Raw genomic sequence first — 14,071 nt, 5'->3', positions numbered from 1 at the left:
GGCTGTCCTCTGATCTAGAATGAACTGATCAAACACTAGCAAGCTAATTATTTCAGACACTGTACAGTAATCACTAAGCCCAAATGTGAACATTTACAACCAAAACAGGTATTATTTTATGCACTGGAAGACAGTCTTATGATCTCCATATATCAAAGCTAATATGTATACTGCATAAGCTTTCCAAAGCAGCCTTAACTACTGGTGCCCACTGCCAGGAGATATCGATAGGACCTGTTCAGCATTTCAAAATAATAAGCAGGCTAGAGTACTTATTCTCAAACTCAAAGAAACAGCAGTTTGTATTTGAAATATAATTTGTGAAAAAGCATACAAGTAAGTAAGGAATGCAGCAGTATAGGTATTTCTTGCATAATCAGTGCTCAGGTCTGCTCTCAATGAAATAAATGGCTAGTTTTGTGCTGTCTCAGGAGGACCTGGCTCCTGCCTATACTAAGCAGGGACCTACAGCTCTGTTTTGCATTTTTCCTTTCCTCAACTCCCATACCTTAAAAATAGTGAGAACATTTTTCTTATGACCAATCCAAGTTCATTCACCTCATCATCTGTCTGCCTTGAAATAGTCAAGGACTCCTTTTGAAAAATATTTTAGAAAATAATGCCAGAGAATCATTAGAGGTTTTCACCACCCCCCCCCACCCCCATTTCAACCTCAAACTAGACATACAATGAATCTCACCACAGTACTTTCCATTTAGGAGAAATTATTCTGGCTTTTTTTGAAAAATCAAACAAATCTCTCTCAAAGCTTCACTTCATTGGACAGGTGGGTGACACAAACGGCATGAAAGTAAACGCTGCTTTGCTACAGGTGATGGTACTTTCCTGCACAGCATGCAGCATGCTGAGGCTACTAAGATGCTTCACAGAATGACAGCATGTGGTCTCAATTCAACAAGTCCTACTCAAATGAGTAGCCTTTGCTCACATCTGAAACAGTGCTGAATTTAATAGGATTGAAAGAGTACAAACTAGTCATAGAAACAAACACTTCCAAGGGTGAAACAAGAAAGACTGAAAATAACAAGTGATAAATATTTTGTAATATATACCTGCACTGGACAAATTAACATGGCCTCCGCATTTGACAAATGTGGTTTCTAACATCCCTTTTAGTAGTACTTACTGATATGAAAGCACTAAGGCACTTTATTTATCATTGCTTTTGAAGTGTAAGTTCTCTCTGAATTCAACAGGGAGTAAAGCTTAAAAGCATTCTACAGGAAAGGCTATTCTTGCTTCTTTGTTAAAACCGAGTCACTTTATGAATGACAGAAATCTATACCAAAATTTAATCATTACTCTACAATATTAAGATGTTAAATGCTAAAATGTCAAGCTACAAATTAATTTCGGTTTTTTAATCACAGAATATATCTATTGCAGGAGAACATAGATTTTTTTTCTCCATATTTATTTATCCTTTATAGCTTGTTTTCATTTTCTGGGATATTTTAAAGAGATTGAGTCCATTAGGTAGGGAAGAATTTAATCTTTTTTTCTTTAAATTTTCCTGAAGAGAAACAATAATTTTTGTTATTACAATAAATACAGTAAAAATTTTCAAGGACCTTGGGGGAAATAAACGAGCACTTGCTTAATCTTAGGGACATGGGTTGAATTTTGCAGTTCTTAGTTGCACAAAAGGTGTTGAATGGGAGTTTTGTCAAGCAGTCAGGATCTCAGCCACTAATAACCTCTCAGTTATTTTCTTTTTCTCATTAGCAGTCTAACAGCTAACAGACTAATCTGAAGCTGCTACGGGATGCAAGATGAATTACAGCACATCAAGCTTTCCCTGTGAAAACAGGTGAAAAAACCCAAGCAGCATCTCTCAGACGGTACCCCGGGCGAGTTCCTGAGCAGCTACCAGCCCACGGAGCTGCAGCGGCTCCAGCCACGCTGGCATTTTGCACCACCGAGGTCTAGCCCTAAAATTAGCCCACAGAAATTCAAACGAAGGCATTTTGTGAAAGGCACTTTGGGGTGGTGATACCTGAAGCTGTTTAGGTGCTCTGGTGACTCAGCGAGGGTGTTGCTGTGTGCCCCTAACTAAGTGTACCCACCAAACACTTTTCAGGCTGGAGCAAGAAGGGTGGTGTTGGCCTGCTTCCCCAGTGCCTACGGGGAAGGGAGACAGCTCAAAGGGTGCTATGGTTCCTTTAGTCACCATTGGGAAAGGTGCAGAGCTGAGAAAAAATTGTCACTTCTGACTACACACGCAGAAGATTTGTAGACCTGGCATTACTAGCTCTGGTTTTTTTTTTTGGTTTTTTTTTTTTTTGCAGGCATGTATCTTTCTCTGTGTGAGAATAGAGCTTCTTGCATGATGCAAAGGGAAAATAGAATGAATAGACACTTCAAAAATGTTGCAATCTACTTTTGTGAAACAGACTGAAATTAAGCATCACATGCTAAGTCAGGTTTATTCTTAAAATGTATGTTGCTTATTAAATGCCCCCCTTTTTAGGACTAACTGCTTCCAGTCTGCAAAAAAAGCCCTAACCAATTACTGTGTTTCATTTTTGCTCCAGAATATTTTCATTTTGTCATCTCTTAAATCAGTTCTAGTTCCACACATGTAAATTACCTGAAAAGGACCTTTTCAATTATATTAAATAAGGACTGTTAAAATAAAACTATCTCTGACTATTCAGTATTTTGTTATTCTGTTACTTTGTGTCATGGAATCCTCAAATTATGTGTGATTCATAAGACACTTGGGTAAAATCAAATAAGAGAATCAACATTTCCTTAGGCTTGAGCATATTTTAAATTGCTGATACCTTCCTGAAGCATTCAAACAAAACCGTCTTATAAAGGAATCCAACAAATGTGTGAGTAAAATATTTTCTGAAGCTTCCTTTTAGACTATATACAATAAAATATACAAATGAAAGCATGTAAAGGTGTTGCATGAATTACTATTATTTCTATGTGCAGAGCTCCATAATTGAGGGTTAAGTAATATTTTCTAAATGTAGTAATTTCTTTCAGGAAGATAAAAAAACCACTGAGAAGCAGTGTAGAAACTGCGAAGAAGTTTCAGAAAAAAATGCATATGTTAGCATCAGCTAAAGCTAAAATGTCTGCTAACCATGAAGACATATGTATAAAATGCTCTCACATGCAAATCCAATAATCATTTCAAAGTGCAGCTCGCAAACATTTCTGTATATTCTGTATATTAAGCAAGCATTACTATAAACAAAACTCTAAGCCTAGTGCACTGATACAGGAAAATTATTTACTGCTTCTATCATCAGAATATTTTTTTTCTCAAGAAGAGATTAAATAAAGTAAGAACATATACTAAAAAAACCCGCCACATATGTGTTTTTAAATCATTTTAATTTGGAAACAGTACTCTTGTAGCAAGATATTGATCCTGGAGAAGAACAGTACTAACTTTTCCTTTTCTCTATCATCTCTTACAATTGATGGAGCTTTTAAAGAAAGTTTTCTCAAATTGTTAGAACAAGTTTATTTTCTTGCAAATTAATTCTTTTTAACTCTTTATTATAGCTTTGAATCCCATAAAGAAAGATGAATTATCACATACTGAGCCCAAGCTGTGAAACAGGAGGAGACAAATAGAGACCCCTACTGTGTTTAACAATGAAGAAGAAATTCCAGACTCAAAAGAAAAATTTTCTGTTCTTTTTCTCAGCCCACAAAAGCTGTTAGTATGGATTTGAACAGTGGAGGGCACTCTTGCTATGCAAAACCCGGTGCTGACCTGGCACACTCGGTTTGATCTATTCAGTAGCCTGAATTTCAGAATTTGTTAAGTAACAGCCACCTGTGGCACAGGCACTAACTGTACTCTGGTTAAAACATTTGCAGTTTCTAATCTGTGCAGTGAAGCACTTCACTATATCAAACACTGGCGCCTTTCTCTGTGGACGCAGATGTGGAACAGATGCAAGCTTCGCAAATTGTTTGTAATATCTGTGCAAGATATCATATTAAATAAGACCTGTGCTATGTTTTTCAAAGTCATATAAACAGCCATTCGGTTGGCTGTTATGGTAAGTGTACATTAATTTCAGGTTGTGCAGAATTTGTGCACAAATAACAGAGGTGTTTATAGGAACTAAGTTTATTTGGAATGCATCTAGTTTTATTTGGAGTCCTAAAAAAAACCCCAAAATCCAGGTCAATGCTTCTAAAATGGCTGACATTAAAAAAAATTTGAAAGACCAAACCAAAACAAATAAACTAGAAGAAAGAAGGAGAACCATAGATTCTGCATCACTTCCCTTGAAAAGTGTATACTTAAACTATGCAATCCTTAACACTCTGCATGAATTAATGAAGACAATCACTCACTGAACAAGCCCAAAAAGGCTGACAGATTTGTATTTGGAAGTTTGCAAGATGAGGAGACAATATGAGGACCCAATCCTGCAACTCCTAAGTATCTAAAAACTGAACTAACGAGTTCTGGACTCAGTGACACTACTCCTTTGAGTAAAATTACTTACAACCAGGAGTGCTTGAAAGAGCAAACCTGGAGTTTTTCAATGCCAGTTGTGCAGCTCAGTCATTTTGGTCTTTCGCCATTCCATATACTGCAGTATTGCTCAGGATAGCAAAGCCGTAAGGATCTAGACAAATCCTTTAGCTTTCATTATTTCCCGCTTTGGGGACATTAGTGTATCAACAAATTTGGAAATGAAAACTATCGAATGGCAGCAGGAGGAAAGGTCTCCCGAAATGCTGAATGATGAGTCGGTTTTGATTATCTGGAACAAAAATACGGCAGCACCTGCAGGGTTAATTAAGAAGCTCAAGATGCTGGGCTTCACAAAAGGAAACCTTTTTCCTACTTTAAGGACTGTTAACACTTGTACTGAACTAGATGGGCATTTGATAAGCTGTACAGCATGTAGCAAACTCCGAGGGATCTCTAGTTAACACTCAAATTCAGTGTTAACACTTAACAGAACAGTGGTAAGCCGTGCTGCCAAGGTCAACTGCACAGATGTACTAATTGTATTATGAGCTTGACATCTAGTGGCAACCCCTGGCAGGGCAAAGCAGGCAAAGGTTAAATCAGCAAGCCTTGTCAAAGCACTTCTAACTACCCACCCTCAGGGAGAGGAGGCCTGGGGAAGCTTTCTGGCACTCCGCGGTCCCACCTTCTCTCCGGCATTCCCCGGCGGAGCTCCCGCTGCCGCCCGCGGCGGTCACGACGCGACCCAGCCGCGCAGCGCCCACCTGCGCCCCCGCGCACACCCCGCGGCTGCTCCAGCGGGTCAGCAGCCTGCCCAGGCACTTCGGTGTGCCTCCCTGTCTGGCTCAAAAGTTTGGAAATGTTTTTGGTGTTTCTTGTGCAAACCAGTGATGGGTTTCATATTACTGGGGGGAAGTGGTGAAACCGGGGGTGCGGGCAGGGAATACGCCGCCCACGCCAGTATTAGAAAGTAGCAATAAGAATTTCAGAAGGGCTTTTTGTAAAGATTTAGCTTACACCTTAGTAATAAATATTGTTCAAGTATGCTCTAACTATAGCAAGGAAATAGTAAAGTCCCCTCTCTTTAATCTGCTATCTTTTCACTTTTCAACTTAAACAGATTTTTTAAAATGTGTCGCATTATGGTTTTCTATCACCTTTACAAATAGTTATATTTATGGCTTTTATGGTTTTGAAGGGTATTTACTTGATAAGAAGAAATGCTCTCTAGGTCTTCCAGCACTATAACTGCATGAGCTCCTAAAAGTACATTTTGGCCTGAATTCCCTTTATTAATTAACAGAAAACCTTCACTATATTTAGGGGGAAATTTTAAGAGTGCAAAGGAAACAGGATTTACATTAATATATAAAATTCAATATGAGTGTACTGCTGGAACTAGATTTACTAGTGCTTCCTCTGGAAAAAAATTAGAAAATTACTCTCATTTTGCAAATGCAATATAATGAAAGAAATTATTTTTATATGCTTTATTGTGGAAACTGTGACAGTACTTAACTATTTTAATGTCACGCCAGACCTGGTTGATTATCAGCAAAAGTGATTGACTCATGTCCTGACTGCTGGATAGTCAACAGATATGCTTGTCTATGTTTGGCAGTCAACAAATGAAACGAAGGACAGAGACCAGAAAAATCTTCCCAGGACCCAGACTATTTTTCAGATGGCACACGATTTTTCAGATGGCACTAATACTTTTCATTAATTAGTTTATTTTTACTCTTTTTCTAATTACATATATTTTTTGAATTGTAGCTTTTCCTCTATCTTAGGCAAGGAAAAGTAATTTTCAACAGCTAAATGTATGCATATTGATAGCTTGATTACACAGAATTTAAACCAACACCTTTCAAAATTTCCTCCCTCCCACTCTGAAAATAGTGCCTTAATGTCTACCTCAGGAGATGGTAAGACTTCAAGACTAGCATCACCAGATAAAATCTGACCCAGTTTTGTCTACTTCCATTGTTATACATACATCAGCAAATAGGCCGATTGCTGTAGTTTGCTTATTATTCCAAGTATTTTTCTATGGCTAACACAATTCAATGCAGATTATTTTTTAAATTATACAAATACAGATGTTACAGAGTTTAAGTCTGAAGTCTCTACTGTAATAGCAAAAGTATTTATATAAAGTTTCAATTACCATTTCTAATCACAGGTACAATTTATAATGATACTTATTTGGCCTTTATTTTTCAAAACAGAAAGCCTTCTCTTACACTTGCCTCTCAACAAACATTCGCAAAAATCACCTAAGTTTTATGTTTACTGACAGCTGCTTGTGACTTCTCAAGTTTTAAATGCAACAGTGTCTAAGCAATAGAGAATAACCTCAGTTTCACATGGAGGAATGTTCCCCCCAAAATGTGATTTAACCCTCTCTATATGCAGATGGAGTGACCACACTCGCATGAGGCTGGCTGCTACATTCTGAACTGTGTCTTTGCTGTAGCTGAGCCTGTGTGTCTGTGTATACACTTCAGAAGAATACTGAATGTAGTCATCAAACTGCCCAAAACTGCACAGCCCAATCCCACTTTACCAAGATGAAACAGATCAATTAGTTTGGACTATTTTGCATGTATTGAAGAATGGGAGGAAAAAGAGGTCCAGTATTTTTAAAAAATTACTGCAAAGGGCACATTCAAAAACTCACTTTACACAGCTCACTACAAGGTATCCCTTCCACCTCAGGCTAAACAATGATACATCTTTGCCAGAAACTTCGCATGAAGAAGTCCAAAGCATCATTTGTCATCACTCTTGCCAGAACCTCACTTCCACACTCTAAGAATCACTTCTCAGGACTACAAAAAAAAAGCCCAAAAAACCTCACGAACAAACAAAACACCCCAACAAAATAATAAAAAAAAATAATAAAAACCCACAAACAAACAAAACAATTTTTATTATCCCTACCTTAAAAATATAAATGTTGTGTCCATGGCTTAAATTTAAAATTAATCAGAGCTGAAGCATGTGCCTTGTATCTACAATTCTGATTCATTTGTAATCTGTTGAATTAGGCAAGTGTATTAGAAATGTAATTCCAGCTATTACAATGCATTACATTTACTGAGAAACTGAGATTATTGTATTCTACAGGCAGTCATCTGAGTCCTGCTGCTGTTTTTAAATGATTTCCAGCAGATCTTCTAATTTAGGAACCTCAAATTGTGGGTTTTTTTTAACATGTATTTTTTGTTCACTCTTCTACAGTGCAATTACTCGAGAAATATATCATCAGCTGTTTGTTAACATTTCAATTCTAAATTATTTTAAAATATATTTTTTAGCATTTTGCTTTTGACAACCAATTTCAAATGATTTTGAGTGTGTATCTGTAGTTTATTACATGCTAATTATCTTCACGTTTCCAACAGTTTCTTACCACCATGACAATGTCCTGTTTGAATGCAGTTGTGTTATGCTGTAGCCCAAGCTGGCTATAAAATTATTTGTTTAGATTCTAAAACTTCTGTGATAACGTTAGCATGAAAGTTCTGCCCTGACTAGTCAACTTAAAACCCGGCCCAATGTTTATCTTCCATCCTGCACCCCAAACTGCCAAGCTTCTCTCTGTTGCTATGAATGCCCCTTCACTTTAAGGATTACATTTATGGGACATTAATTTTTAAATGGCTTCATTTTATAAAATATATTTTGAGGTGATATTAAACATGATTTCATTAAATAAATAATAAGCTTCATTTGCTTAGTCTTGCATTAACTCCTTTGGAGACAAACAACAAAATGAGTGAAAATGCTACACGTATCAAATAATACTGTTTAAACAGTTTGCTTTCTAAAAATGACAAATATTCTTGCGCTGTATGAACTATTTTTGGCCTGTTGCAAAATATACTCAGGAACTGTAGCAATATTTTGATCACAGCTGTGAACAGAAACGAAGAACACTGACTTGACAAGAAGCATTTTAATTCATGAGATTTGGAGTTCTCATTATATCTGGCCTATAAAATTGCTTTCAAGTATGGCAATCGTCAGGCTTCCTAATATAATGTGTAAATGATTTACATTACACTAATGTGCACTAGATAGCCTTCTGCTCCTGCAGCCTGTCTCCACCTTGTTCACATTTCTCAAATGAAAGTGCAAAACCAACAGCACTACTTTAGGTTGTTAATTGTTAACTATCAAGGGTTTCACTGTATTAATTAAAATATGTTTTAATAAAAGGAAACATAGCACATTTTGATAACAGCCTTCTAAGGCTGAAAAGTATTTACATTGTTGCATTTTAGGGCTGCTGTGAAAGCCGATTTTGTGCTATTCAGGGACCACAATAATAACGCTTTAAAATTCCTCACTGGGATGCAATGTAGTCCTTTTGATGGAAAGACTGTCTTTCTCATTCGGCAGAAATAAATCCATTCATTTGATCATGTAGTCATTGAGGGCAATACAAAACAAACCAAGTGTGAGAAATTCTATGTGATGAAGTAAACAAAACAAAACCCCCCCAAAAAGGGGGAAAAAAAAAAACCATTTCCATGACAAAAAGATTCTTTGTCCTTAATCTACCCACCATATGCAAGCGTTTCTTTTTAGCATATCTCTTGTTCTAATCTCGGGTGACATGGCTACATCGGTAAGATTCACAAAACAAAACAAAAACCTAGTTTAACAAATTTTTTTCAATTTATTAACTCACCAGGAGTGTCATAATGAAGTAGTGGAGTTTTATTTTTCTGCATTGAAATGGATTCAGAGCATGTAAAAGTTTATCATCCTAATGATAAATTCTTAGACCTAGAGCCCAGCCCAACAGTGATGGGCTCAATAAGTCTCGCTTTCATAATAAAACACTAATTCTCATCTGCTTGTCTACATAAATTTATTTTACATGACCACCGTTTCCTAAGGAAAAAAAATTGAAAATGCACAGCTTTGCTCCTCCACTGTGACAGAAGGAAGCATTTTTGTGTGCTTGTTATTGTCAACACCCAAGTGGGTTTTCCTGGCGAAGTGGCAGTAGTCCCCTTAGCAGCTCTGGACAGTGTGGGACTTGCTCCCTGCCTCCCCAGATAACCTGGGAAGGAGCAGGAGGCTTCACAATTTGCCAGTCTGACAGATGTTTTAACCTGATGAAGTGGATTCACGCTGCCTTAAGCTTCAGGGCTGTAAAGTTTAGATACAATAGTCAAAATCCTCCTCAGGCTTCAACTCTGCTGCCTTTCTCTCCTCACAGATGCAACTTGAGGGTAATTATAGTTTTAAGGCAGGAGAAGGACTTTTATGTTCCCTTTTTGGAGGGAGAGAGGAGATAATACAGCGGAGCAAGGGGCCTACACAGAAAGCCGAAAACATTGGGGGTCCTGCTTGGTTATGCGAGAAACTAAGAAAGCAGTAGGCTCTATGCAAAGAGGAAAAGAAAAACTTTCAAGTGGAAACTCTCAACTTAGTCCAGGAGAAGCGAGCATGGGCTGTGGCGTGCCATCGCACAGTACAGTGCCACGGACTACCAAGTAAATAAAAACTAAAAAAAAAAAAAAAAAAAAAAAAGGGAAAAAGGAAGAAAAAAGACCCTGAAAACCCTGCAGCCCTATTCCCGAAAAGAAAATTACAGCAAAGTGGAAATAAGGCGTGATCACATTCCAAATCTCTCCAGCTTTGGACACTTGTTCACTAGCAGCCTGGCAGCCCAGATGCATAGAAGCAAGTGTGCGTGTGCCTGCGTGTGGGGAGGAAGCGAGGAATGGCGGATTGGCGAGAAAATAACCCTTCCCCACTGCCTACAGCCGGCGCGACAGGGGCTGGTGGCGGTGGTGGCACTCCGTGTCACCTACCACTGATAATAATTACGGTCGCAGCAGAGCCAGGAGGCGAAGGGGGGAAGGCAGCCCAAGGGGGAAAGCGAAAAGCTGCCATTCAATTCTGTCGAACATAATGAAACCAACTGATCTAGCCCCGCGCACCCGAGCGGCCCTGCCCGCTCCTACCAGGGTCCCCCTCAGGTCCCGCGGGGCAAACGCGGGGAGCGACCGGGGCAGCCCTCGCAGCCTGCGGGGGCGACCCGGGGCTACGGGGGCATCCCCAGGCAGCGGCCGTCGTGGGTCTTCCCCGGGGCCCGGCATCCCATGGCCCGCAGGACCTCCCGCAGCCCCGGGCAGGGCACTCCGGCCCCGGCCGCCCCAACTTTCCTGCCGGCGGGGCGAGGGGAACATGGCTTCTGTCCGCTCCGAGCCTCCGCCGGGAGGAAGCGAGAGCGAGAAAATGGGGGTACCCTGTAACACAGAGAGAGGGAGCGCAGCAGACAGAAGGAGGAGGAGGAGGAGGAGGCAGGCGCTGCTCCGGGGCGCCCGTTCCTGCAGCTGCTCGAGCCCGGGTGAGTGGGGAGGGAGGGCCGAGCCCCGCCGCCGAGCCCAGCCGCGATCAAAGCGCTGCGGAGGCCGGGAGGCTGCTGCTGGGAGGGCTGGTTAGGCAGGGGGTGGGCTGCAAAAACTTGGCTAAACTGCGAACTTCTCAGCTCCGCTGCCTCTTCCCCCGGCTGATCTAATTCCCATTCTCCCGCTGCAGAGTAATTGCGCTCCCATGTTCACCATCACCATAAATTCACCTATCTCCATCCGAAACACACTCACAAAAAGAGAGAGAGAGAAGGAGAAAGAGCCGCCGGGAGCCCTTACCGTGCTCAGAAACTACCTCTGCTTGCAGCTCTTCGTCCGATTTGAGGTGCTGGGGTTTCGCTTGCTTTCGACGAGACATGCTGCTAACTGAGCCGTCTTGACTCTGCTTTTTGCAGAGGCATCAGCGACGTGGAGGTGGAAAGGAGCGGGGGAGGAATTGGGAGCGAAGGAAGAAGGGTTGAGGGCTGGAAATAACAGTTCACAAATAAAAGTCGAGTTGTAAAACAAACCAAACAAACAACAGAAAAGGCAACCAACACCCCGGGCAAAAAAAAAAAAAAAAAAAAAAAAAAGGCAAGGCTAACCAGCTAGCCAAACTGGGAGTGAGTGAGTGAGTGAGTGCGCGGGTGCGCGGGTGAGCGAGCGGGGGATGAGCCGGGCGAGGTGTGCGCGGGGCGGCGGAATGGGGCGGCTGCGCGCAGCGCGCATGGGGCTCAGTAATTATGATTGTGAATAATGCATGGCGATTAATGGTGCTGGGGGCGAGCGCGGATTGGCGCGGCTCCAGCGGACTCAGGCTGCATATGTAAATGAAGGACGGAACTCCGCAATTAGCTGCTTCGCTCCGCCAAATGATGCGTCTCCCCGGCACCGGCAGCGCCGCCTCCGAGAGGCACCGACCGCGTCGGTGGCGGCAGCAGCGGCGGCAGCGGCGGCAGCGGCGAAGCACACACGCACCACGCAGGAGGGAATCTGTTTTGCACACACTTTACACAACATATGTGCAAGGTTCACTTTTTGGGAAAGGTCACGATTTTCGCTTTTCTGTCTGTCGTTCTTTCTTTCCCCCCGTCTCTCAGTTTCTTTTGCTCTGCTTTCTGCTCCTTTTTTTTTTTTTTTTTAAAGTTTTCTTTCTTCACATCACTCTGCGTCCTCTGCTCTCTCGGTCTCTCTTTTCCCAGAAGTTGAGTTACAAGGCATCTGATTTTTATGTGTGTGTGAGTAATTTCTTCCCAGGAGGAAAAGAAACTTTTGTGAATGACTTTTCTTTTTCCTTTTCTTTTCGGTGTGCTTTCTTTTTCGGCGTTGTACTGCTCTTTCCCCTTGATCTTCACATGCTTCTCTTTAGCTCTTCCTCCATCCTGTCTCCTTTCCCGTTGATCTTTCTGTCTCCCCTTCCCGGCTGACTTTTGTTCTCTCCGATCTCAAAAGCGCACGCAAACGCAGAAGACCTTGGGCAGTTTTGTCTTGCACCTCTCCTTCCTTCTTCTTTGTCTTGCAGCTTCTTTCTCCAAGCAGAGACTCCCCGTTGGTGGCGGTGGTCACTTCCTGTTGTCCATTGGTAGGAAGTTTTTTTCTTTCTCCCTCTCTCTCTCAGGTTGTAATGATTTTTTGTGACACTCCTCACCCTTCCGCCCACCCACCCCCCGGCTCAGGCGTGTGTCCTGTTAGCTAATGACAGCAGGCTCGCGTGTGCGCCGACGAGCAAGTCCTTGGTCTCCAGCAAATAGTATGGATCCTCTCCCAGTTTTGGGGGGTGGGGGTGGTTGTTGTTGTTCTCGCCGGGTGATCCCCCCTCCCCTGCCTTGCCTCGTTCTCAGCGGCGCCGCCAGCTGCTCCCTGCGCGGCGGCTCCGCCGGTCGCTGCCTCCGCTCCTTGCCGAGGAGCGCTGCACGTACTGCGGCCGCTCTTGATTTCGGGCTGATAAACTTTCAAGTTTGGGAGCGGTGCGGGTCACACGGCAGCTCCTCCTACTCTCCTCCTCCTCCTCCTCCGCCTCCCGTGCCGCGCTGCCGGGGCTGCTGCCGGGGCTGCCCCCAGCCCCGCAGCCCGATCCGCTCCCCGCCGCCGCAGAGCCTCCCTCTCCGCACGCACTTTCCCAACAGCGGCTTTTCTCCCAGGCCCCCCCTTTTTTTGTAAAAGTGAGGAGGGGGGTGGGGAGAGACTTCCCTCCCCTCCACCCCCCGCTTTCCCCTCTTATCTCATTACAAGTTGCCGGGGAGCCGGGCCTAGCCTCCTCCACCCCGTCCCGCCGACTGGAGTCCCTCCCGCCCCATCCGTTCCCCGGGGAGGCGGGCGGCCCCTTCGCCGCTCAGCGGCTCCGTCTCCCCAGCCGCCGCCACAAGTTGCCGCTTCCCGTGGCCATCCCTGCCCGCCTCCCCCTCGGCCGGGGCGGGCGGGGAGTGCGGCCAAGCCGCTCCCATGGCAGCCAGCCGCCGCTAGGATGTACCCCACCGTCGTCGACTGCCGCCGCGCCGCACCGCACCGCGCAGGGGTCTGCAGTGCGCGCACTGTCCTGTCGTGCAGCACCGCGCCGTGCTGTGCATGTGTGCTTTCGGGGCGGGGGGCTCCTTCAGCGGCTCCTGCGATCCCCTCCGCCGTTTTGTTTTATATTCCCTTTTTCAATTTTGTTTTTGTTTTTTAATCTGTTAGTCCCAGCCCGGCCCCGCCGACCCCCCGCCCCGTGCTGCGTTCGGCGGAGCAGCCCTGGCACCGGCCCTCGCAGGGACGCGGAGGCGTAGCCCACCTTGCCGGCCGCGGGAGGGAGGCGGGCAGCTCCGCACATGCGGCCGGGGATCAGTGAAAGGGATTTCCTCCTAATACCCCCACCCCAGCCCGTGTAATCCAGCCCTAGTCCTTAAAACACACTAACCCCAGCTGCTTTGGGAGCCTTCTCTGTGTAAACTTTCCCTGCTGATAGCTCCCTTTATCTCGTGCGCTCTGGTACCCTGTCGGCTTTCGGTTTATTCCCCGCTTTTATGTCGGTAGGCAAACCAAATAAAGTTAGAGGCTACAGTTTAGGCCACTCCGGATAGTTTGCTGACATGCATAACATCAGCGACTTCTGTGGGGCAAGTATTCGTTAGGAACGGGCACGACCCTTAAGGGAAAGAACACTGAAACGCCAGATCAATGCTTGTTTGGTATTAGACGAATGCACTTTCTGCCCATCGTTTAGCGAGATGTGTACATG

The 14,071-nt window shown here is 43.6% G+C and overlaps 2 protein-coding genes across 5 annotated transcripts in view; one reads left to right on the top strand and one right to left on the bottom strand.

Annotated features, from left to right (window-relative positions):
* Nucleotides 1–13,040, bottom strand: part of SALL3 (spalt like transcription factor 3) — a 27,811-nt gene extending 14,771 nt beyond the window's left edge. For all 4 annotated transcript variants that reach the window (XM_085051712.1, XM_085051708.1, XM_085051709.1 and 1 more), the window contains exon 1: nt 11,158–13,040. In XM_085051712.1, the coding sequence (XP_084907838.1) occupies nt 11,158–11,236 (79 nt within the window). In that variant the 5' untranslated portion in view covers nt 11,237–13,040. The remainder of the gene's footprint in view (nt 1–11,157) is intronic.
* LOC146441450 (uncharacterized) lies at nt 10,383–11,164 on the top strand. Its single transcript, XM_085051713.1, has 2 exons — nt 10,383–10,856; nt 11,048–11,164. Exons 1-2 carry the CDS (start codon nt 10,418–10,420, stop codon nt 11,050–11,052), a joined length of 444 nt encoding a protein of 147 aa, XP_084907839.1. The 5' UTR covers nt 10,383–10,417; the 3' UTR covers nt 11,053–11,164.
* Nucleotides 13,041–14,071: the final 1,031 nt, after the last annotated feature.

This window comes from Lichenostomus cassidix, chromosome 2 (assembly GCF_008360975.1).
Source record: "Lichenostomus cassidix isolate B80296 chromosome 2, HeHo_3.0, whole genome shotgun sequence".
NCBI classification, from domain to species: domain Eukaryota; kingdom Metazoa; phylum Chordata; class Aves; order Passeriformes; family Meliphagidae; genus Lichenostomus; species Lichenostomus cassidix.
Note: the sequence above shows the minus strand (reverse complement) of the source record. Positions and strands in the feature narration are given on the sequence as shown.

Bases quoted from the DNA above. Each gene is read 5' to 3' on its own strand.
- LOC146441450 (XM_085051713.1), top strand. From the start codon at position 10,418: ATGAAACCAACTGATCTAGCCCCGCGCACCCGAGCGGCCCTGCCCGCT.